The following is a 24,716-nucleotide window of genomic DNA, read 5'->3' as shown; positions in this document are numbered from 1 at the left end:
ATGTTTAAATCATGCCATCGGCCGTGGCCAGGGCAGCGGGCAGCGGGCACGCCCCTCTCCAGTCACCTCAGTCCCCTTAAAACCAGCGGGACGCCCTGCCAGTCCGACGGACACCCCCCCCCCCCCCCCCATCCAGCCACCCACCCACCGCCTCCTTGGCGCCCGGGTTTGTCTCCCACTTGGCCTTCGCATAGCGCTCGGTCAGCCATCGGTAGAGGAGCCGTCACTCCAAAGGCTACAGTATGTCAGCTAGCCTGGCTAGAGTGGAGAGGCCTCCAGGGAGCCGTCTACCTGAGCTTATCTGAGCTAATCCATGATTTGCTCCTTTCATACTGAACCATCCCTGGCCGCCCTGCCGCCTATTTGCCTTTGTGTTGCAGACCACGTGAGACCCATCAGAGAAAGAACTTTCCAATTATGCACCTCAGACCCCCCCCCCCCCCCACCCCCACACGCACACACACACACACACCCCTCTCCAAAAACCTCTCCCGGGATCGTCTCGACGTGTGGGGCAGAGAGTGAACAATACCCCCTCATCCATCCATCCCATGACCCCACCCCCGCCCACCCCATGCCCACCCCCCTTCTGAGCGCACAGCGAGATGAAAGAGCAGAGAGATGTGTTCAATAGCAGGAGCCGGGCCCTGTGCTGCCTTTTAAATGGGTTATCTTGTGACGGACAGAATGGGCAGGTCCTCGGTGGGGCCAGACAGAAGGGGGGGGGGCATTCTTCAGAGCCATAATGAAATCTGCCTGCGTAGCAGGGAGCAGACAGAGACCCAGCACAAACAGCATTACAGTAAAAATAGATGTGTGGGGGATAGAGAGACAGCGAGAGAGAGAGAGAGAGGGGGGGGTGGGAGAGAGGAACAGTCAAAGAGAGAAAGATGAAGAGAGATGAAGATAAGAGACAAAAAAACAAACTGATAGAAGAGGGCAGTAACAAGCAACGAATCTTTGGCGGGTGGGGGGTGGGGAGGATGCTCCTCCGTTAAAGGAGAATTCCGGTGTGATATTGACCTAAAGTGTATTGAAACATGATACCGAGTGTGAACGTATGTCTCATAGCCCATCTCGGCTTGTCCCCTGCACTCCAAAATCTGGCGCTAGTTAGCCGATGCTACCAACAGCTTTTTCAATAGTGGTGCTTCGGCATAGGGCTAGCCATGCAAATAAATCACTGTTTTACACCCATTTACGAGGCTCAATGTATCTCCAGTTCAGTGGAAATGCCAGTAGCAGCAACTGGAATCCATGCATTTCCACTGAATTATTTTTGGAATCTGATCCCTTATCATACCTGTTCATTCTTACTCGTTGCTCGTTGACTAAATTCAAGATGGCTGCAAACGCTAAACTTTGTGAAGATACTGTCTGTATAAATCGTCTTGTAAGTAAACTACCAGTGCTTTTTCAAAGTTCTCAATGTCTCGTTTTAAATGTCAGGGCCCTCGGAAGTCTACCAATGAAGTGTGGAGATACATTGAGCCTCGTAAATGGGTGTAAAACAGTGATTTATTTGCATGGCTAGCCCGATGCCGAAGCACCACTATTGAAAAAGCTGTTGGTAGCATCGGCTAACTAGCGCCAGATTTTGGAGTGCAGGGGACAAGCCGAGATGGGCTATGAGACATACGTTCACACTCGGTATCATGTTTCAATACACTTTAGGTCAATATCACACCGGAATTCTCCTTTAAAACCCAGCTGCTCTTATTATCCCCACTTATTAAGATGGCTCTTCAAGGGAGAGTTAACTCAGAGGAGAGAGGGTGGGCGGGCGGGCGGGTGTGGGTGGAAGGATGGTGTCACAGACACGGGCGAGGGTTTTGTTGCCGGTTCGTTGTGGCCCTGTGAAAGTGACAGCTCTCATTCGTTTAAAAAGGAAAAATGGGTAAAAAAGACTACGCGGTTTCATGGTTTGCACAAAATTGCGAGTAACAAAAGCAAAATATAAATCTCTTTCAATTCAGTCGCTCTGTTTCATCCCTCTCTCTTTCTCTCTCTCTCTCTCTCTTTGAACTGAACATTCCTTTCAGTCTTTTATGCCGCTCCTCACTCCATTTCTCATTGGAGCTTTGTGTGGCGAATGCCTGTAAGTGGCACTTTTGTGATGCCTAAATGATGGAAAACAAGCTGTTGCTTTGCTGTAGTAGCTATCGTGTGAGTGCAAGGTATTTGGGGTGTCCCCGCTGGCCAAGTCCTCTGCTGTAGTAGCTATCGTGTGAGTGCAAGGTATTTGGGGTGTCCCCGCTGGCCAAGTCCTCTGCTGACCAGTTGCTGCTCCTCTGGCCAGTCCACTTAAAGCCCCTCACTGTCTTTTTGCCCCCCCCCCCCCCTCCTCTTCCCATAGACTCCCTTCCCAAGTTGGTGGAGAGCGTCTTTATCTTTCAAGAAGGCCTGGAGGGAGATTCCAACACAGCCACAGCCTACGATGCCATTGTGGTGGAACAGTGGACTATCATTGATGTGAGTGGGTCTTTTATATCTTTGTGGGTTTGTGTGTGTGCATGTGTATCAAGTGTGCTAGCTAGTTTCAAAGGACTTTTATATGAGTGCACAACTGATGATTTTTTTTTATGGTAAAGCAATGGGCATACTTGCATACTGTACGTTTACTGTGCGTCTCACGAAAGTGAAAGCCTTACAAAATCGCTATTCAGTGCTGTATGTGTGTGTGTGTGTGTGTGTGTGTGTGTGTGTGTGTGTGTGTGTGTGTGTGTGTGTGCGGGCACATTGGCGTGCGTGTATGTGTCTAGGTTCCAGCACATCTAGTCATCCTTCCAAAAGACAAGTAGTACATGTAAACAGAAATTCCAATCCAAATGCATCTGTTTTAGTGTCGGATGAGGCAAGACAGAAGCTTCTGGGGGGAGAAAAAAAACTCCCTCAGCAGCCGACCCACATGCACACCCCCACACGTCACTGCCGCCTCGCAATCCCGACAAGCAAGCAAATCGCCAATTATACCCGAGAGTCCCGTTCCACTCCCCTGTAAACAAACGCCTTGCAGCGGGGGAGAGCGCGGTGCGGTCTGCGCGAGATCAGATATGTTTGGTTTTTAGAGTTTGGTATTGATTCCCTTTTCCGAGTCCGTCACGGTCGGCCTCTCTCTCTCTCTCTCTCTCTCCGTAGACGTGGTGCACGGCAGCACGTTATCGGCGTGTGTATTCTGATGTTATCACCGTAATCGAGTTTTGAGTTTTGCCAACCCCCGAGGCCTCCTCAGCCTGTTTTCGTTTCTTTGTCCTGCGCCCCATTGTGCCTCTTCCTTGACACGGCGACATTATAATGCCCAACCATCGCAGTGAGCAGGAGTCCATTTTGGAGAGACACCGGAGCAAGGATTAGGAATCGCACCAATCAGGCGGCGTGACATAGAATGTATTGCTGCTCGACTGACCTCGATGATGATGATGATGATGGTGATGGTGCCTAGTCAGAGGGCGTGACTCAGTTCGGAGCTCCACGTTTGGATTTTAAATGCAACCATGGCAAACAAAATGAAGTCAAAACGCCTCCAGTGTTTTTGCAAAGTCTCACTGCGCCGCACCACCGAAGCGATTTGTTCAGGTTTTGTGTTGTTGTTGGCGAGGGAAAGGGGCAAAAGGACAAATCCGTTTGGGTACGTCAACACTCATGGGGTCCTGATCAGCATATGCCCACTAATTATTTTTCTTAAATACGCTTCTGCAATTAACTGGTCTGTTGCACAACATCGTTAAAGCAGGCTCTCTACCCCCCCCCCCCACTCCATCTCTTTCTTTCTCTTTCTCTCTCTCTCTCTCTCTTTGTCTCTTAGATGCAGTAGGCCTCTAACAGCAAAGACCATGTCATAATTATTCAGTGAGGCACCATACTCATAACAAAAAAGGCATGTCCTTAATGCTCCTTCAGTTGTTGCTGCTGATGTTTTGCTGCTGATCAGTGAACTGAAATGGACAGGCCTGCACAGGAGACTGGAGTGTTTACTGCTCCGAAGACTTTTTTTTTAATACATTAAAGCCCTCTTCCTCCTGAGCTATGTACAACTCCATTTTGAAAGAGCATTCAGGATTTTTTTAGGAAAGTACTAGATGGGTAGCGAAGATGATGTGTTTTGAAGTGGAATGGGGAAAAACATATATTGTGCTGGGAGGCTCTTAATATAATTTGTACGTGTGGTCCTGCAGGAAATGGACATGAAGCATACGAGGGATGGATGGGAGAGACAGAGAGCTTGAGTATGAGAGTGCTTGTGCAACAACAAACTAAAAATTACATTTAGTACAGCCAAGCTGATGTAGCCCTGTTTGTTGTCAGTGTGGTTTTAAAAACATGCTTTTTTTGCTAACCTAATTAAAGTTTGATGTGTCTGGGAGTTGTTTTTATTGAAAACAAATCACTAAGTCAAATCAAATTCAGAACCTTAACAGTAACAAATGTTAACAATAAGTACAGCTACATTAGAGGTGGCATATTAAAATAGTGATAACAACTTTTGGGGGCGGGGGGGTAATTCTTAACTCTTCACAGAGATGCTAACAAACTCACAGATTGAGATCAGTCCACATATTGTATATACGGTGATGGAAGTGGGAAACTGTCTCTATGCTGGGCCCCTAGTCTTTTGTATAAGAAGAGACATTGCCAGCATTTCATGATAAGTGCAAGACAGCATTTCATGAGAAGTCTCTCTTAAATCGTCTCTGACACATGGCATATTTCAAGAGAAGAGTGTGAACTCCCAGCACCAACATGAGCATTTGAAATATAAAACTGAGCCTGCTCTATGTCACAGAGTCTATTTTAAAGTGGCCTTGACACAGTGAGATTCCACAGCTGCGCAGATTGTCAGGTGATAACGTCTGCGCCAGGCTTTGTTGCTTGGCCGTAATTACCACTCGTCTCTTGCTGCCTTTGGCTTTTTTCCTGAGACACTGAGAAAAATTATTAGAATAATGAAAACCGTTGCTAATAAGCGTGCATCTCATTAGCATTCGGGACTAAATCAGTGGGAGTGTTGCATAACGGTTTCGCCGCACAGACTAGTTAGGGGTAACGTCAGGCGTCCTCCACAGCCATGAGCCAGGCGGTTTTTGAGAACATGCTGTGTCTTTGCTAATAAATGCGCTTGATGCTGGGCCCCGAGATATCTCTGGAACAAATCCACTCTGCGGCAGGAATTACGACTTTGCCTTTTGGCGTTTAAGGGCTTAAAAAAATTCTAAAGCTCAAACCATCCATTTTTACTGTCCACCTCCCTCCCCCAACCCCACCTCCCTCCCAAGTATTATGGTGTTTTAAAACAAGAGTCTGACTGTTGTGTTTCCCATCTGCTTCGGAGAAGTGTGTGTGTGTGTGTGTGTGTGTGTGGGTAGGCTATGGTGCTTTTAAAAATGCCTTGCTCCAGCTTTTCCCACGTCTTGGAAGCAAGCATGTGGGCCCTCGATGCCTGGATGCGCTCCTGCCTAATCAGCTATACCCTTTTCCTCATGTGTGTGGAATGTGGCTGACCAGCGTGCCTCGGAGATTCAATTGAAACCGTGACGGCAGACGCTGCCCAGAGAGCCCAAAGACAGCGAGGAGTTCTCTTTGGTGTTCGTTCGCCGTCTTCGGCGGGACCGGCGGACAGCATTGGCTGAGGGCGAAGGCGGTTAACTGTGCACACATTGTTGTTGTGCGCGTTCACAAAACGGCGAGCCACCGCGAGAGGAACGGCATCTTTGAAGCAGTGCGACAGAACACTAGCTCACAGTCCTCCCCTAGAAACTGAATTAGGGCCAAAATGAGATTAGCGCTAACATCTCCAGTATTAGGATGCTGGGAAATAAGCTTTTAAGAATGGCTCAGAAGACAAAGAGCGCATTAAATGCAATGAAAGATGGCCACTTTTTTGTTAGACGGCACGTTGATGAAGTTGAGTCATATTGGCAATAACACAATAAACAGTCGTACCTCTTAAATGCAGGGTAGTGCAGAAGAACAATCTGCATCTTGATCTTCTTTGACTTCTTCCAGTAGGCGTATGGCATTGCATTGCAATGACTCTGATGTGGAGGTATTCTGATATCACATGAGCTCTCTGTGTTAAAATGTGTGGACAGGTTGTGTTCACGAGGAGGATGCAGGCCTAGCACAGCAGTGGACTTTGAAGGATGCCAGAGTAAACTTTGAAGGTCACGGCTTTCATTTGACACAGTAGGAGGGAGAAGGGAGAGAAATGGAGAAGCTAAAATGAGGGAAGATCATTATAAGCTGTCCTCGGGCCGTGCAGCGCGTCTCCTGCCGAGGTGAGAAGCAAACGTGACCTACGGATCGGCGCGGCGCGGCGTGACTCCTGTGCGAGACGGCGTGGACTAGGGAGAGGATGATGGCTTCATCAGGGAGCCATAGAACGCCGGTAGCCACGGTGATAGACAGGGCCTGACTCGCTGAGAGAGGGGTGTGTCCAAACCCATTTTCTTTCCCAGGGACTGTAAAGGGCAGAGCCATCGATCTCTCCTTATGTAATTACGCCTCCGTTTAGTGTACTCAGTCAAAGGTGCCGTAATGTTAGCACTGTCCTCTGGAGTTTTGTGTTACAATATGGTACATGCCATATTGCATATTTAATATTTCACATCTCATTACACAACTGGGTTCCCACAGCAGGTTTTATTTATACAGTGCATGTGGCATTTGAATACCAGTAGTTTGGTGTTTAGCAGGGTATAGCCGCACTGTAGATATGAGGTGATAAAGCAAAAAAATGGTCACTGCAAAAATGTAATGGAATTGCAAAGAAAATATCACTGGTGAATAAAATGGTGAAACCGCACCAGATAGCAGTCTACTCTGCTATGGAATGGATGTGGAGTAGATCTTGCAGAGTTGTGTTAGACCAGGATTTGTTATAGAGTTACGTAGCTTCCATCTAGGAGAGCTTATGCATGCTCCTGTTTGTATTAATGGGGGAAAAGAAATGAATGAATAAACTTTGCTCTAATGCCAAGTTGTCCATAGAAAGTCCTGTGTCCAGTATCCCCCCCCCCCCCCCCACACACACACACACACACACATACACACACACACACACACACTTACACAAACATGCACAAACACAACACCCCCACCACCCTATCTTCTGCATTTCTACTGCATACAGGTGTAAAATGTGAAGTGCTTTTTGACGGTTGCATTGATAAGGATGGTTCAGCCCCAATGAGAAAACAATGAGGAACAGTCCTCCCCCTCCTAACGTTAAGTGTGCATTTGGAGGGTGAGGTGGACGTGCGAGTCCGGGGGTCAGTTAGAGGACACACCAGGCGAGTGGGGTTCACCCAATGCCACTGAACTGAGCTTGCACAGCTTCCACACACCGTGCAATGCAACGCCATTGTGTGTGTGTGCGCCAGAACTTATTTCTCAATTTACTAGTGCTTTCAAGTCATCTGTTCAGAGGAGCACAGGGGGAGAGAGAGGGAGAGAAAAAACACATAAAAAAGAGAGAGAAACATAGGAGAGAGAAAGAGAAATATAAGAGAGAGAGAGAGAGAGAGAGAGAGAGAGAAAGAGAGAGACATGAGAGAGAAAGAGAGAGACATAAGAGAGAAAGAGAGAGAGAGAAACATATGAGTGAGAGAGAGAGAGAGAGAAGAGAGAAATATAAGAGAGAGAGAGAAAGAGAGAGACATGAGAGAGAAAGAGAGAGAGAGAAACATAAGAGTGAGAGAGAGAGAGAGATAAGAGAGAAATATAAGAGAGAGAGAGAAAGAGAGAGACATGAGAGCTAGGAGAGTGAGGGCCCCGGGCGGGGAGCCAACACAAACCTCTCTGTGTGTTTCTGCATTCTCCCGTGGGGACGACCGGCCCAGCCGGGGCCAGCATAAATAACCAGAGCCGTTTTAACGAGGCCTTGAACTCTTTCCTGAGTCACACTTGCCACCCCCCCACCTCCCCCCCATCCTAATGTCCACCGCCAGGCTCTGGCCTCTTCGGACCCCAGCCCTGCGCTAAAGTGCGGGGGAGAGCAGGCGCTTGTGAGTCACCGAGTCACCAGCGGAGAGAAGAGAAGATGAGGGAAGAGGAGACGAGAGAAGAGAAGAGAGGAGAGGAAGGGAAGGGAGAGGAGAGAAGATGAGAGGAGAGAAGATGAGAGGAGAGAAGAGAGGAGAGAAGAGAGGAGGGGAATGGAGAGGAGAGGAGGAGAGGAGACGAGAGGATAGGAAAGGAGGGGAGAGGAGAGGAGAGGAGACAAGGGGAGAGTGCTGAGACTCCAGCCAGACGCCGTCTCAGCGTGTCACAGTTGCACACAGCAGCGTGTGATAAACCTCGGCCGTTAAAATCCCCCCCCACCCCACACACACACACTCACACAACAGTGAGTCGCAGCCAACCGTCTGTGGTATATTCTTGTTCCTGTGACTCGTTCCTGTTTTCGCAAGTGTGTGTGTGTGTGTGTGTGTGTGTGTCTCATTGTTTGCACATTAACATACTTGTTTCTATCTTTATGTGTGTGTGTGTGTGTGTGTGTCTGTGTGTGTATGTGTGTGTGTGTGTCATTGTTTGCACATTAACATACTTGTTTCTATCTTTATGTGTGTGTGTGTGTGTGTGTGTGTGTGCGTGTGTGTGTGTGTGTGTGTGTGTAAAAATAGGTCATCTTATGTCTTGAGAGAATGAACATCTTTGTGTCCCATTATGTAACTCTGTCTTCTAGCACACAGTTAAACTACTCAGCTTCCGTGTGTGTATGTGTGTGCATGCATGCGTGTGTGCGTGTGCGTGCATGCGGCTGTGTATGCACGATAGCGTGTTGCTCTCCTAACGGTTGACACGCGACATGGGTTTGTTGGCGTGAGGGGGCAGGTGCACCGAGGGAAACCACAGCCACTTCCTGCAGCGTCTCCTCCTCCTCCTCCTCCTCTGGGTCTCCTCTGGGTCCTGCCAGGCTCAACAGTCATCTAACTGTCTTCCTTGCTCAAAGTCATCTATCGAAGTCCTCGCTCAAAGACCAGGCGACGATCACCCTGGACCATCCATCGTCACACTGACCACACACACACACACACACACCAAGACACCAAAACAAACCGATTAATCTGTTATTGCATAGCGCATTCATTCTTCATACCAACGATGCCAAACAAGGGTAGGATCGAGGAGTCTTTGAAGAAGGCCTCTTTGTGTGTATGTGCGTCTGTGCAAGCATGTGTGTATGTGTGTGTGTGTCTGTGTGCGTGTGTGCGTCTGTGTGTGTATGTGTCTGTGTGTGTGTGTGTGTGTGTGTGTGTGTGTGTGTGTGTGTGCGGATCTGTGTATGTGTCTGTGTGTGTGTGTGCGGGTGTGTATTTGTGTGAGCATGTGTGTGTGTGTGTGTGTTTGTGTGGGCATGTGTGTGTGTGTGTAACATGATGTTTTGCCGTGTTTTGCAGGGTGTGCAGGTAAAGACAGACTACATCCCCCTGCTCCAGTCTTTGGCTCTGTACGGATGGAGACTGACCTGCGTCCTGCCCACTCCCATTGTCAAGACCAACAGGTAGGCAAACGGAACACACACACACAGATCGATCCATTCCATGTCAAAATAGCATAGGAAACATATGAAGAGTTCAGATGCAAAACGCTAAACGCTAAATGCTAAATGCTAAACGCCATCTCTGTCTAAAATGAGATAAGGATGTATGCTCTCCACACATACAGTTGTAAACATTGATCAAATAATTTAGCTTCAAAACCCGCTGAATGCCACTCTCTTCCTGGTCTGAAATGTCGATTTGTAGGCAAAAACCTAAAGGAGCCTGATAAAAAAAATGCTCATTTAAAAGAAAAGTGGTCAGACGGATTTAGAGAGTTTTGCGTCCAAACTCTTCCTGTGGAGCACACAATAACACATCTGTATTAACAAGATGACAGAGTATCATGGCCACCAGAAGGTTCGGGGAATCCCCCTGACCACGTAGTGAGGTTTCTGGGGTTACAAGAATAGCTCAGCCTCAATCAGAAAACATTGATTGTGTGCTGACTTTCTCAAAGCTAATGATGTCATATGTCTGGAAAAACAACATTTCTGCCAACTTCTGCTGGTCAACTGATGAATTGTGAGTAGAAAATTAATTTCATGTGCTCATTTGATTTAGTGTGAACTGTGCTTTTGAACTCCTTAACAAGATAAACACAATTCACTTAGAATGTTTCGGAAAGCCAATTCGTCTGAGAGGACAAATAGAATTGAAGTTGACATTTTTCAATATGATATCAACCCTCATGTCTACAACCCTTTACATGCCTGTCTTGTCAGAAGATGGCCCCTCCCCTTTGGCCTGCTCTCCCATCTCAAGGCTGTCCATCACAACAGCATTAGACCGAGCAGCAGCACCCAGTCTTATGGCGTATGGCATTGCCTTGCGATGACTTCTTGGTGTTTTATGCCCCCAACGTTGTCTTCAAGGCAGCGCTGCCTGGAAGGCGCTATGATTAGGCATGGGTTAAGGATAGGGTTAGGGTTAGGTTTACGATAAGGTGCCTTTAAGTCGATGGTGGCAGCGCTGCCTGGAAGAAGATGTTGGGGGCATAAAACACCATCAAGCCTTGCGATGACTCTGATGTGGAGGTATTCTGATATCACATGAGCTCTCTGTGCTGAATGTGTGGGCCAGGCTGTGTTCACAAGGAGAATGCAGGCCTAGCACAGCAGTGGAAGAGCAGCAGCAGCACCCAGTCTTGCCTCTAGACCTCTAGCTCTCCTGCTGCAGTGTAGGGACCACTGTGTAGCTTGTCCAGATGTGTAATTCACCTGGGTCAACCCTCGGTGAGCATCTGACTGTTAAAGTGAGATGAGTCAGACTTGAGGTAGGTTGACTAGGTAGCCATGGTGCATAGAGCATATAGCTCAGCGGTGCCCACATTCTACCCCACAAAGAGCGAAAAATTAATCTGGGTGGAGGACCACGGGCCAAACATAAGCATTCATGTTATGTCACTTTACATTAAATTGAAATGTATCATTTTTTGTGTCTGTATGCCATTGGCTCAGACAGCGCTCCGTGGTGACCCCGGGCTCCTCACTCATGCCACGGGTCTGTTGATCTCTGTTGGCAGAAGCTCCACAGCGCCCCCCCTATTGCACCATGTAAAACTGTGGTCAGATAATGAACTGCAGTTAACCCTTAAAAAGCCGCTGCGACAGAAATACACAGTGGCCGACATACGTTTAGGACTAACGAGGCAGGCCAAAAAAGAATGGAGCAATTAGGGCACCCCTGACACAGTCGTATTTAATGAGGAACTGGAAGGCAGCGTGCCTTTTAACAGCAGGGGACTTTGGCCGCACATGTAGAGGTTGAACTCTGGGTATGAGTTGGTCCCTTGAGCAGGTCATGTCCTGGGGTGGGACTGGAGAGGACCAGAGCGCAGGTGTTTGGACCTGCAGGGAGGCAGGCAGGGATGGATGGATGATCTGGGATGGCTGCTATCACCGCACAGCGCTGGGGCCGCTGTCACAGACTAATAGATGGCTTCCGGAAGCAGGGCAATGGCTCCTCAGATGATCTTAAGATGTTGCCTGGCAGCCTCTGCCTAGCCCGACTATCTCCCCCCCCACCACTGCACCCTCCCACACCACCACCCCCATATCCCCCTCCGCACACACTGCCTCCCCTCCCTCCCTCTGGCTGCCCCCTCGCCACGTCAAGTGAGTGATGGTTTCGGAGCGTTGTTGATTAATTACAGGTCTATTTTGATCTGACATAAAATGCCACGCGACCACAGGCTATATGGGTAATTAATCAAACTGCTGTCCCAGAAATGGCTCCACATTTACATCTGGAGTCACTGTATGGAGCCAGGATTCAGTCCCACACAGTAGGACTGTATTTGATCATTTTATTTCCCTTAAAGATGCTTCATGCTTCTCTTACAAATGCTAATATGTACCCACGAACATAAAATATACATACATACATATCAAATATACATACATTTGCACCTCATGACTACATAATATCCAGTTATTTTCCTCTAATCGGATACAGTGGTACAGTACCATAAGCTGGCCATGGCAGGTGTGTGCAGGTGTATGTCTCTCTCGATCATCGTGGAGGGTTGACAGGACAGGCTGTGGATTATATCCTGTAAAGAGTGCTGAAGAGGCCGTTTTAGTTTAACCAGCGCTTCCGCTCTTTAAACTTTAATAGAGCTTCTTCATTCCTTTTACTAACTCGCTTTTTGAAGACTCAGGTTTTCTCTCTCTCTCTCTCTCTCTCTCTCTCTCTCTCACTCTCTCTCTTTCTCTCTCTCTCTTTTTCTTTCTCTCAATCTCTTTTTCATTTTGGAGGCAATCCTCCGCTAAATATCCAGGGCTGTGTTCTGAAAGGCATAAAGTAGGTTGGGGAATTGAGAGGATTGGCTGATGGCAAGAAGGAGCAACGGAGAGAGAAAGAAAGAGAGGGAGAGAGGGAGAGAGGGATGAGAAAAAGAGGAGGATGGTTGATATTTGGGCCGCGTTGTAAGCTTCTGTTGGAAATCAAGCAGTCTCTATGATGTCAGCTGAGATTTGTCGTGAGCCTCTCACATTTTGTTGCTCCGTGTGGGGATGGAGATTAGCATGAGGCAGTTTGTTACAGACTCCATCCTGCCAGGGTATCTCCACTATGGGATCAGGGATGGATGGAGAGAGAAAGAGAGAGAGAGGGGGAAAGAGAGAGAATGAAAAGAAAGAGAGAGAGGGGATGGTGGGTGGAGAGAGAGAGGAAGCATGTTTGTTGAATTGAGCTGCATTTCCTATGAGGATTATTAGGATTCTTCATTTGGAACATCAGCAGGGATTATCAACTTTTGAACACAACTTTGACATGTTTGGATTTTGCCCGTGTTTTTCCTTTTCTTCGTCTTCTTCTTCCTCCTCTTCCTCTCTCCTAAAATGGAGAGAAAGGTCTTAAGAATCCTGGGAGACGTAAAAGCACTGCAGTGCTACAAACAAGCAAAGGCTAGAGGAACCAGAGGGAGAGAATACGCCACACGCTACAGCTGTTTGTTGTTCATATTCTGCGTTTATCTTTGTGTCCTGGTTCCCAGCCGTGTGTTTACTGAGGCCGATAGAGAGGAATGCAGGAGGGACAGAGGGAGGCGAGAGAGTGAGAGAGAGAACGAAAGAAAGAAAGAAAGAAAGAAAGAAAGAAAGAAAGGGGAGTCATGTATGGCTGTCCATTTATTGTACAAATCCCAACATGGCTGATATTTGTTTGTCTCCCTGTGGGTGCACCACACACACACACACACACACACACACACACACATCCACCAGTTCACTGTGTGGAGCGCTGAGCTAGAACGGCCAATTCTTACGTCCGCTCCCATGATGGCACGGTGGGATATGGACTGCAGCCAGTGAGATGGAACATAATGAGGGCCGCTGTATGCAGCGACAAGCCGGACACGTTTCCTTCCCCCAGCCCAGACTTGCTACTGACCCGGGATCAGGCCTGGCCCTTTCACAGCCATCAGGACACAGACAGGTGGCTCTGTTCCAGAATCAGCTGATGGTTTGCCCATCCTCAGCGGGGCGGTGGGCGGGCCGCGGGGGTGTTGTGCCCAGAAGGAGTCCGGCATGAAGCCTGCTGTCTGAAGTCCACACACATGCCCACGCTTGGCCAATTAACTGCTCCCCCTAGTGGGCAATAGGGCATCTGGAGAAGAAAAAAAAGCCCAATCAAACCCAAACCTTGAGCAAGGGTCTTTAGGGTTGTTCATTATTGACCTATATTTAGGATCTCCTTGTGGAACTGTTGTAGAGCCATGAGACCACTTAGAGAGGAATGCAAATGAGTCCAGGAGTCTCTGAGCTTGGGGGGGTTGGGGGGGTTGGGGGGGTTGACACCATGATGCACACATAGGTCTCACGCTATTCGGTAATTAAGTGATGATGCAATAATAGGCTAATAAATCTTTTTCCAGGTCCAACGGCTTTCAGAGCCGCTCGGTTTTCTCCATAGACAGTAAAATAAACTATTATTTTCCGCTATTCAGTGTAGCCTTTAAGAAAATTGGACCTAACCTAATAAAATCCTATTTTTTGCGGAAGCCTGCATGTTGATTGTATCATCTGGCTGCACAGCTATAGTAATTGCTCTGTTAAAGTTAACCGGACTCAACAAGCGAATAGGAGCGCAGCATAACACTCCTGAGTGGTTCATACTGAGCTCAGCCTCCCTTGTTTTGATCTGTCCTGTGCCTCCCGCGCTGGTTCTTATGGCTCTTATCTCTCCCATCTGTCTGCCAGTGATGGGAGTCTGTGCACCAAGCAGATCGTCTTTCTCCAGAGGCCTGTCCTGCCACGCAAGAAGAGAGAATCTAAGGTAGGTGACCCTTGTGTGTCATACCGACCACTCACACTTACTCTCTTATCTCTGATTAATTCTGTCATCTCTCTCCCTCCCTCTCTCTCTCGCTCTCCCTCTCTCTCTCTCTAATGTAACCCAGCTAATAGCTCTTTTGCCCAACGGGGGAGTGGTTCTCTGTGTGCAAGGCACCCTGCCGTTGGCCTGGGGATGTTGAATGTTATCTGAGATAAACACACTAAGCTAAGCTTCACTCAAACCCTTAGCTGCTAGCCGCGCCGCAAGTCAGCCTCTTTTTGGCCGTGCACACAACAGTGGCAGTGTTCCCCTCAGCTGCTTAGGCGCTAAACACAGCCACCTGTCTCTCATCTGTGAGTGAGCCTGGAACCACTCTCTTCCACTCTTGGCCTCTGACCCCCATAGAGAATAGCTCTATTTCCAACCCCCAGAATGGAAATGACTGGCTGAAATGAGAAAGCCTCCATATACTTGAGAATGAGGCCTGGAATGAGGTTTTAAAGCTGCAATGCATTACTTCCAAAACTGCGGTAGAATGGGAATGTTGAATATTCTTAAAGCGCAATGTACTCTGTTTTGCTGCAATACATTACTACCAAAACTGCGGTAGAATGGGAATGTTGAATATTGTCAAGGCGCAGTGTACTCTGTTTTGCTAAGTACAGTGCATACCGGTAGCTATTTGCATTGTTATGTTAAAGAATTAGTCGAGTTTTATGACTTTTTCCATTGCTTGTTTTTTTTTCCTAATGGCATCTCCTGAGTAGCCTAGAGGAAAAGCTGTCTTATCCCTTGGAATTTCCTCCACCTCAGCGTGCTCCTTTCTGGTCACAAACATTCCTTCCTTCCCCCCTGCTTTCATTTAGCCGTGTCAATTTTCTTGTGCCTCTTCAAATATCAGGGCACGTATCTATTCTGAGCAAGTCCTCATGTAAACATCCTGTGTTTCAGAAGCTCATCTTCAAGACGCGGAACAAGTCCAACAAGAACTTCATCAAAGACGCACCCAAGGGCAAGAAGAAGAAGGAGAACACCGCGCCCCTGGCAACTGCGGAGAGGGAGCTGGACGACCGGAGGATCTCCGACGGCGTGGAGAAGGTGGCCAAAGAGGAGGAGAGCAAGGGAGCGAGCGAAGAGAAAAGAGGGAGCACAGAACCTGAGTTAGACGACAAGATGAAACCGAGCAAGGCAGAGGCAGAGGGAGGGATAGAGACGGTTGAGGGAGAGGTAGAGAGAGCGGCTGAGGGAGAGGAGGAGAGAGGAGGAGAGGTGGAAAGGAAAGAGGAGGCCGAGGAAGGTGGTGAGAAGGAGGTCGGCGAAAGGAACGACAGCAGGGCAAGCACTGAGCCAGAGATGAACGGAGAGACAGAGAGAGAGGGTGAGAACAGAGGAGAAGCAGAGGATGAGGGTGAAGGAGAGGGAGAGGTCAGGAATGAGGGAGATAAGGAGGAGACGAAAGAGGAGGGAGGACAAGACCCAGAAGAAGAGCAGGAAAGCGATCTGAGCACCCAGGTCAACAAGGCCGAGTCTGACCCGGACAAAGCGGAAGAGGTCGCCGGGCAACCGGGAGGAGAGACATTGACCAATGGGAGTATTGGGGAGGGGCCAGACGAGGAGGACAAAATGGAGGTGGAGGTGAAGGTGTAAAGATTCCTCCACCCGTCCAGACATCAGCTGCACCGACACTGGCCAAACCGTCCCTCTCCCTCTCTCCCTGCTCCCAGAAAGGGCTAGCTGCTCTCTGGTCCTTCTCAGCCTCGTCCCACTGGACGAGCCTTATACAGCCAGTGGGACCTTCTGCTGCTTTGTCCTGCTTTGTGCCCCCCCCGCCCCCCTAAACAAGACTGCTGCCACCAAATAGTCGTCCGTGGCGGTGCCTGCCTCAAATTAGCCCTCCCGTTTACACACTGACTTGCTTTCACCTCACTGCCACCCTCACTTACATCTGCTGAGGAGGAACTCTGTATACAAGCTGATAGAAGAGGATGGGGGGAGGGCTGTTATCACAACCATTGGATATTAAAAACACATGGTGTGTGGCCAAAGGGGGGCCTGAGACTAATGAGATAGACTCACTGACTCACAAATTCCTCCTTCCTGTGCCCCATTGTACAGTATTGCTGTTGAAATTGCTTCATCAAGAGGGTATGCAGGAAGAAAGCACACAGCGAAGGAAATGGCTACTGTTGCGAAAGGCAATCCATTGTGAACCAGATGGAATACATCTTTGGAAAAATTGGTCTTTTTTTGTTGTTTACATTTGTTGATAAACTGACTCGATGATGAAATGGAGGAATGTCACTTTTACAAGCACATACTGTATATCTCAAGTGTATGCTATACATGGAATGTATATCCAGTGCATTTGTGCATTTAAGCCAATTTGCTTGGTGAAGTGTTAATATGAATAATTTAATTTCTCTTCCTAGGAGAGTAGAAATATTATGAAGAAAAAGAAAAGTGCTAGGATCTATTTTTGCAGAATCAGACATCTGCAGTTATTGCCATCTGTGTTCGAAAAGCTCACGCTTCTTCATACATTCTGGGTGTGGTTTTTTCATCACATCAAAATCTTAGAGAAATCAGCACTGATGAAAACATTAAGAAAACTGTGGTCTGCTGCAGTTTCATTTTTTCATGAAAAAATCGGTCAACAGTTGGGGTTTGCTGAGATGTTTTTGTTAGAAAAAAAATGTTCTATCAATTTCCAGTGTCATATATGTGATCATATTCTGTAGTTTGATATGACCTGTTAGCTGGCTAATGGGGATTAGACGTAACCTATTTTCCTCCAAAAAGCTTTTAGGGCCAGCAACGCCAGTTACTCGCATCTTGTGGCCATGATTTGGAGACCTACTTAAGTACAAGTAGATTTCCTTGATGACTATAGTTGGTTTTGGTACATTATAATTGGTATTATTATACCTCAAAGCTTCACATTTGTCCACAGGCAAAGATCAAGGCAACATGACTCACAGGAGTCTGACTGAGATCCTTTTTTTTCTCCCCCTTAAGACTTCAGGGTTTCGCTGTATTTTCTTCATAAATACGGTGCAATGCTGTGTAAATCACTCGTCGCACACAGTCAAAATATCCAGCTGCAGCCTATGTTTCAAAGAGTGCTGATGTCAAACTAGAAGTGTTTGTCCGCTCTCGCAAACTGCTGAGCGGAGATTTTCCGCCGACACGCCGTTAAAAAAAAGGTGTGATATGACATCATCGTGCCACCAGCGTGGGCTGCCGCATGCGTATGGATTTAGGGGCACAGGGGACAAGGGGCTTTTTCACCTCACTGCACCCCCCCGCCCTCAAAGGTCACTGATAGCCGCGTGACCTCCAGCCCCCGCTCGGCGTGGGCAGGTGGGGGTGGATCGGAGGTATGGGATCTGCTGTAATGGCCCGAGCGGGTCAAGCTCAACTCTAAATGGCTTTTCCATTACCTGACTCCCATGACTGCCGCTCAAGGCTCAAAGGATGTCAATTACATGCAGTACGGTTTGAGGGCTGATAGAGCTCCAATCGATCCCTGTGTCCTGTGTGGGTAATATATATATACAGTATATATGCTCCTATCATTTTCTCTTCGTTGTTCTATCTGTTTTTTTTTAGCTGAGATTCCTCACACGCATTCCGGTGTAGGTTGCCGCGAGTGCTAATAAAGACTTCTCCCCGCGTCGTCTTTTTGTCCAAGTTGAAGCTGACAGTGCTTTGAAGTCCGCTCATGCTCCACCACTGCTCTGCCTCCTTGTTGTGGAGAGGGGCGTGTTAAACCTGATTTGTTTGTCTCCAGTCGGATATTAATTTCCTTTTATGTAGCCGTCTCCGCCCGCGCCGCTTCAGTCGGCCTGGCTAATCCACGTCTGAGCCTGGTTCATCTTCCTGACATGTCTCTTGTTTAGTTGTCTCTGCTCCGCTTGGTGAACTGTGTGGTCTTGTGCTGTCGTGCCGCAAAACCAGGCTCCTCTAGACAGTGTGTTGTGTTTTTGTTGTGGAGCGGGGAGGGGGGGATTAAAAACGCCTCGGTGATGCCAGTGCCACTGTATGTAGTGCAGTAAGAGAAATACTTAAAGAGAGGGCTGTGCACTCAGCTCACCTGAATGCTTTTAACCACGGGAGGGGAATGGGTGGATTCTGTTGTGAATGACTAATGATGAACATTCATCTGCATTGCACTTTGCCTGACAAATGATCAGTGTCAAGGCAAATGGTGTGTGTGTGTGTGTGTGTGTGTGTGTGTGTGTGTGTGTGTGTGTGTGTGTGTGTGTGTGTGTGTGTCACGGGGGGTCAGCTGGGTCTGTAGATTTCCTCCGGTGGTCGCTGATGGCAAACTAAATGATGATGGTAGCCGAGAGAGGGGAAGAGTGAGTGGGCCGTTCTCCTGAGGAAATCAAACGCAGATACGTGGAGGGGAATGTGGAGCAGGATCTAGCACTTCATCAGCTAAATGATGCAGAACCATGTTTCTGTTGCCCTCGGTAACGGCAGGAGTAACCTGTGACTAATGCATATCTCCCACAAGCATTGTCTGGAACATTCTATCCACTCATGTACAAAGACAACATGCTATTTCCGCTTTCTTCATTATGTTCCTGTCTTGGAGCAGCAGCAGCAGCAGTCTCCAACAATCGCAGTGAAATTGTTCTTGTTAATAATGAACGGTTAATAATGTCCTTCAGACTCCAATTCCTGTGTTTCTTTTTTTTCTTTCTGTCTCTCCTTATTGTTGTACAATGGATTTAACTGATCGAGGATGACAGTGGAATGTCATAAGTGTTTAATGGTTTAGCTGAAGTGGGTTCTCTCTGGCTTGTGTTCATTTTGACATCCTCCATTTTGAAGGTTGCTTCTCTAATTGTCAGCAATAGCTGTGCCGCCATTGTAAAGCATAACCATTTGTTTGTAAGTGACATATTGTGTATGGCATCTGTACAATTTGTATATTATAAATATGGTTTATATTTGATTTGCATTTGTGTTTCTTATTTTCTGGCATAAATATAATATTCTCGCTCTTCTCAATTCTTCATTTATAGACCAAATCTTTGACTCGCTTCCATCAAGTCAGCATATCATTTGAACTGGCTGGACAAAAATCTACATGGTACATGGGACATGAACTGTGAGCGTTAACAATGTGTGTCACGGTCTTACATCATATTTCATCTATGAGAAGGTAATAGTCTCTCAGTGAGACTTTTCCAAATGCAAAACCAAACCACAAAACTGTGTTGTATTATAACTGTATTATATAATAGTATAATCTAGGTTTTAATAATGGAAGAACTATGCATAATTGATTTGAATAATTGATTGGAAGGATTAGCTCCAGACTTGGTGTAGACACAGAGTTGTTTTTTAGAGGAGATATTGACACACAAACACACACAGATACCATACATCAACACAAACATAGGTTAGACACACAACACACACAGTTGCTGTCTTTTGCTATCTTTTGCTTATTCCCCTGAGTGCACTAAGTGCTTGGAGAGAGCAAGGGTCTTGTGGCCCTCTTAAAATGGCATCCTTAAGGGCCTCTGAACATCGTCAAGGACTGTGTGTTACAGACGGTTTCTATGGCAATCTCTCTGGGGTACATGGAGATCTTGACCGTGAGCTGGAAGACGCTTGGCCGCTCAGAAAACACCTTGTCAATTAGTTGTCCATTTACAGCTGACCACTAAATGACACTCCAACTACCCCTTTTTTTGCAGTTAGCAGGTCTTTTTGCAGTTAGCCTCTGATGAGTGGACAGATGAGCATTCTCTGACTTGATTGTGTGGATTGCTGTAATGGTACTTAAAACACAAGATCTCCAGGTGCAGTATTTCACAGACAAGCAGAAATGGCATGAAAGAAAGGTTAATGGGTTGTTTTTATATAGAGCCCATTCACACCTGTGGTGGACACACATGTTGTTCATGCATGCTCTCTGTTCCTATGCTGGGGAACCGTTCCTCTTTCTAGTCTGGCTTCCTACAAAGCTTATATTATATTCAACTATGTTTACACCATCTCAACACATGCCATGCCACACATTTGAACAGCAATACTGCCATCTAGTGGATATCCCCAGATGACAGTGGACGTTAATCAGAGGCTAACAGGGCTAACAGGAAGCATTGCTCTCCTGACGGTCATGAATCTTTGAAAGCCCCATTTGGCTTTTATAACAGAATTAGAATAGGCTGGGGAGATCCCCCTCCCCACATTAGGAGAGTGCAAACTGTAAAATATTGACTTTGCTCTGTTCATTTTGCACAGGATCCTCGTCAGGCTGTGATCTCACATTAAGAGCCCATGAGAGGCATTACTCAGCCCTGGGCCACTTTGAACTGATCCTAGTGAATTCAGGCCTAGGCCTCTCTGTGCAGCTTCCATTCCAACCCGCTTTGATTTCCTGAAACTCTTGTGAAAACCATTTCGGGCAAGAACCCGTGCCGCCAGGAAATCCATTTTGTCTCTCCCTCTCTACATAAAGCCCTTTTACAGATTATCCTCTCTCCAATTAATTAACACAATTACCTCTGTTTCCCATATGCCTACTTATCTACTGTTGTCAGGCCTTAAACTTTAAATTAATTAATTACCTCTATCTTCTTATTTCCTAATTAAGCTTTTTAAAAGGGGTGTGTGTGGGGGGGGGGGGGGGGGAGGGGGGATGCCTGCATCAGCATGCATCTGTGCACAGGAATGTTTTGACGCTGCATATTATAGGCCCCCTGATAATGTGCGATGAATATATTCAAGATTCTACGTTTTCCTTTAGGCTGAATTATGTGTTTGCCCCTTTTAAAAAGCATGAAAAGGAAGCTTTGAAGTTCCACTGAGATTTTCAAGCGGATAGTTGCATGTTGAATTTATTTGTGAATTTTTCATTTCCTTCTGTCTTCTCCATGAACATCCTGTGGTTTTAACAAACTGCCAACAAATGTGAAGACATCTGGATCAGCCAGGTCTGAAATCACAAAACAATATGAGAGAAAGCAAATCATGTAAGCCTCCACAGTGAATACCTGTTTTTTCCACAGGCTTCATAGTTCATAGTTCAAAACATGATGTATATAATGAGTGCCATGCTTACAAATCATGAAAGGCATATTGTATGGTTCACAAAACATTTGGGGTTCGATGGCTAAGTTCGATTTATTCAAGGTCAAGGTATTCTTTGACCTCACCACTAACCATCAAAGTAAAAAAAAAAACGTCATACTAAATAGCCCAAATATGTGTCCACTATCCAAAGAACTTCATAACAGTTCTGCTAAATTGCCCAAATATGTGTCCACTATCCAAAGAACTTCATAACAGTTCTGCTAAATAGCCCAAATATGTGTCCACTATTCAAAGAACTTCATAACAGTTCTGCTAAATGTGTCCACTATCCGTGAGTGAATATGAGCAGTTGGGTAGGAGGGCCTTACCTGTCTTTGGGCTAAGCCTGAGCTGTGCTTTTACAGCAGTGGAAACGGACGTCGTTGAGTGTTGAGTCGTCCAGGCCGCCCTGGTGCTCCTCCATCTTGGTCTCGATGCCGCAGATGCCCCCGTCGACGCACGTGTCGCTCCAGTGGCCGTACTCGCCCCAGTCCCTGCCGTGGCCCTCCAGCGTGGGGTTGCTGCTGCAGCGGAAGCGGATGTTGTTGGCGGCCGTGTCGTCCCCAAAGATGCCCTTGTGGGGCTCCACGCGCAGCTGGAAGGACACCAGGTGGCCGGTGGGGCAGTACTGTGTTGTGGTCCAGTCACCATAGCTACAGACACACAAAACACACGCCATAGGGGAAAGTTCATGGTTGGAAGGCATATTGTAAGATTGCAGGCCATATCAGCCTCCTTAAACTTCCTGTCACATTCATGATATCTGCCTATCAATCTGAATATCCAATTCCTCGGCAAAAGGTGTGAAGCTCTGATGTAGACTATCCTCTGGGAGTATCTAGTTTCTAACCTAATTCAATCAGTATACCCTACCACGGATAACAACGACCAGTTGGCATTTCGTAAAAAGATGTAGGCCCTCACTAACATAATAAACAAATCTAATAAGACGTTGTGGAGGTAGTCTTACTATCCAGTGTGGGACTCCACTGAGTAGATAGAGTTTCTGTCACTATTTTTAGTGCAGATGAGACGGATTCCATTCAGAGCAGTGTCGTCCGCTGCAAACTGTTTAGATTCCACCTGAGACCAGACACGGAAATGATCATGCGTTAGTTAACTAAAGCATTTCACATCTTTTGACAATGGCATAATTACTAGTCTTCTGTATGGTATGGTATGAAGCCTGACAATTGCGTCATATTCATGAAGCAACAGTGAGAGGAGTAGACTAAAGGGGCTCAAATGACCTCATCTAGTTGAGCCTTTCTTATTTACACGCCTTTGATGAGCCCTGTGTGAGCTTGTTAGACAGAGAAGAGACAGCGAGGTGTGTGTGTGTTTGTGTGAAAAAGTCTCAGTTACCCTCAAACTGAATCCAACGGCAAAGTAATCTGGGGGACACATCTCAGGCCATGTCCAGTTGCCAAACTTTTCCCCATTTTTGACCGTGATCATGGAGGTGTAGGATCTGCTGTTGTACATCACACCCGCGCGTGACACAAATGGCTTCTTCACCTGGGCACACTGTCCAAGGACCAGCACGGCCAGTAGACAGAATCCACTCGTCAGAAAAGATGCCATGACAGCTCAACACTCAGGTTTGGCTACACAAGAAGAGGAACCTGGCAAATGTTGACCCTCTTGGCACTGGTCAGTCAAGATATATTGGGCTTTTCCGTGGTGTTAATCATTTACCACAAGGTCAACATCCATGGGAAGAAGCACCTGTTGTGATATCACTATAGGGTCGTTCCGTGTCAAATCAGATAAGGTTGTTGCTGTACCACCTCAGATTTTGTTCATACCTTGTCTATATCATCAATGGGTCCTAAAACCAAGGGCTGTGAAATATTTCTTTGCAAATCTTCTGTCTTCATATTTTTTTCAGACCCTGAAATTCTTTCATTTTTACAGCTTGAAAAACACATGTTTGGGCAATAATATCTTGACAAATACTTTCCCTAGCCTCCCCAAATGTTCTACGGTGGAAGACAAACTCATAATAAACATTAGTAAACAATTTCAAGTCTGAACTAAATGTCTCTTGACTTTCGGAAAAATGTGCATTAAGTGTGACATTGAGGGTATTCAAAAAGTTTTTTTTTTTCATTTGGTATCACTATTTCCTCTTTAAATATATCAGTTTATTAATGTTTTCCCACAATTTGAAGTCTCCACAACAAATTACCACAATTATAAGGATAAAACAAGACGTGTTTGTATTTTTGTGTAATTTTCATGCAACTGAAATGGTATGTTAAATGCTAAGTATATGGATATTTAGTGTGTGGATATATTAGTGTGGATATTTAAGTACCAATATTGTACCAAGTCCCATTCAGACAATAAATGCATGTTGTAGTAAATGCAGGTGTTTTGGGAATACCAAAATGAACATTAACAATAAACAATGGATTTTAGCGCCCCCTAAGGTGAAACACAGTATAGCATTTTGCTCCTTTAACTCTGCATTAACTCTGATTGATACTTGAATCGAATGGAATGGCTATATTTTACTTCTCATATTACAAAAAGAATCATGAAATTCCAGTAATGTTTCCATTCTACAAAGTTTGTCAGGCTAGGAATAACACTTTTTAAAATATGAATGTACAAACATGGCCTCCAAGATAAGGCCTTTTAGAGAGTAAACAGTCAAGGGCAAAAAAGACTATAAAAATAATACAATTGAACAAGAATCTTCTACAGGTTTTAGTTATGAAACCTAAATATTGTGTAGACAAACTTAGAGGAAAATCGGAGTCGGTGCTGCAACCATTTTCCTGGATTTTGTCTGATTTGACACAGAATGACCAAGAAACATTGAATACACCGTGAGAATAAGACTTTTTCCCTTATAACTGCTCAGTGAAAAAAGTAAAAAGAATTCCTGTATCCGGATCTGGACTCCAATCCAGCACATCATGTAGGGAGATGGAAATGTGGACCAGTAGGCCTACCTTTTAGTGTGTGTGTGTGTGTCCGTCCACTCACACAACCTAAAAGGTAGGCCTACTGGTCCACATTTCCATCTCCCTACATGACGTGCTGGATTGGAGTCCAGATCCGGATACAGTGGACGGACACACACACACACACTCACTCACACACACACACTCGTGTGGCCCGATGACCCTCTTCCCCTCAGTCAGGGACGAGGGAAAAAATAGACCAAGACATTTCTGCTGTGTGTAGCCTCATTTATTAGTTTGTGGTTTAACTAAATAGTTTTTCCTGATTGCATTTCCTCGCTTCCTCCTCATGTGTCATCATTGGTTATTTCATTGTAAGCAGATGGCA

General features: G+C 46.5%; 2 protein-coding genes across 3 annotated transcripts in view; one reads left to right on the top strand and one right to left on the bottom strand.

Moving 5' to 3' along the window:
* The window catches only part of LOC121720754 (raftlin-like), a 73,197-nt gene extending 53,916 nt beyond the window's left edge, over nucleotides 1-19,281 (top strand). For both annotated transcript variants that reach the window (XM_042107152.1, XM_042107151.1), the window contains 4 exons: nucleotides 2,357-2,472; nucleotides 9,399-9,502; nucleotides 14,243-14,318; nucleotides 15,270-19,281. In XM_042107152.1, coding sequence (XP_041963086.1) covers nucleotides 2,357-2,472; nucleotides 9,399-9,502; nucleotides 14,243-14,318; nucleotides 15,270-15,965 — 992 coding nt within the window. In that variant the 3' untranslated portion in view covers nucleotides 15,966-19,281. The remainder of the gene's footprint in view (nucleotides 1-2,356; nucleotides 2,473-9,398; nucleotides 9,503-14,242; nucleotides 14,319-15,269) is intronic.
* Nucleotides 19,282-21,162: 1,881 nt separating this feature from the next.
* Nucleotides 21,163-23,286, bottom strand: LOC121720723 (vitelline membrane outer layer protein 1-like). Its single transcript, XM_042107108.1, has 4 exons — nucleotides 22,779-23,286; nucleotides 22,384-22,496; nucleotides 21,743-22,066; nucleotides 21,163-21,276 (listed from the first exon to the last, which is right to left on the bottom strand). Exons 1-3 carry the CDS (start codon nucleotides 22,995-22,997, stop codon nucleotides 21,754-21,756), a joined length of 645 nt encoding a protein of 214 aa, XP_041963042.1. The 5' UTR covers nucleotides 22,998-23,286; the 3' UTR covers nucleotides 21,163-21,276; nucleotides 21,743-21,753.
* Between the last annotated feature and the right edge of the window lie 1,430 nt (nucleotides 23,287-24,716).

Source organism: Alosa sapidissima, chromosome 10 (assembly GCF_018492685.1).
Source record: "Alosa sapidissima isolate fAloSap1 chromosome 10, fAloSap1.pri, whole genome shotgun sequence".
Taxonomy (NCBI): domain Eukaryota; kingdom Metazoa; phylum Chordata; class Actinopteri; order Clupeiformes; family Clupeidae; genus Alosa; species Alosa sapidissima.
The sequence above is the reverse complement of the archived record's forward strand: the minus strand, read 5'-3'. Positions and strand labels throughout refer to the sequence as shown.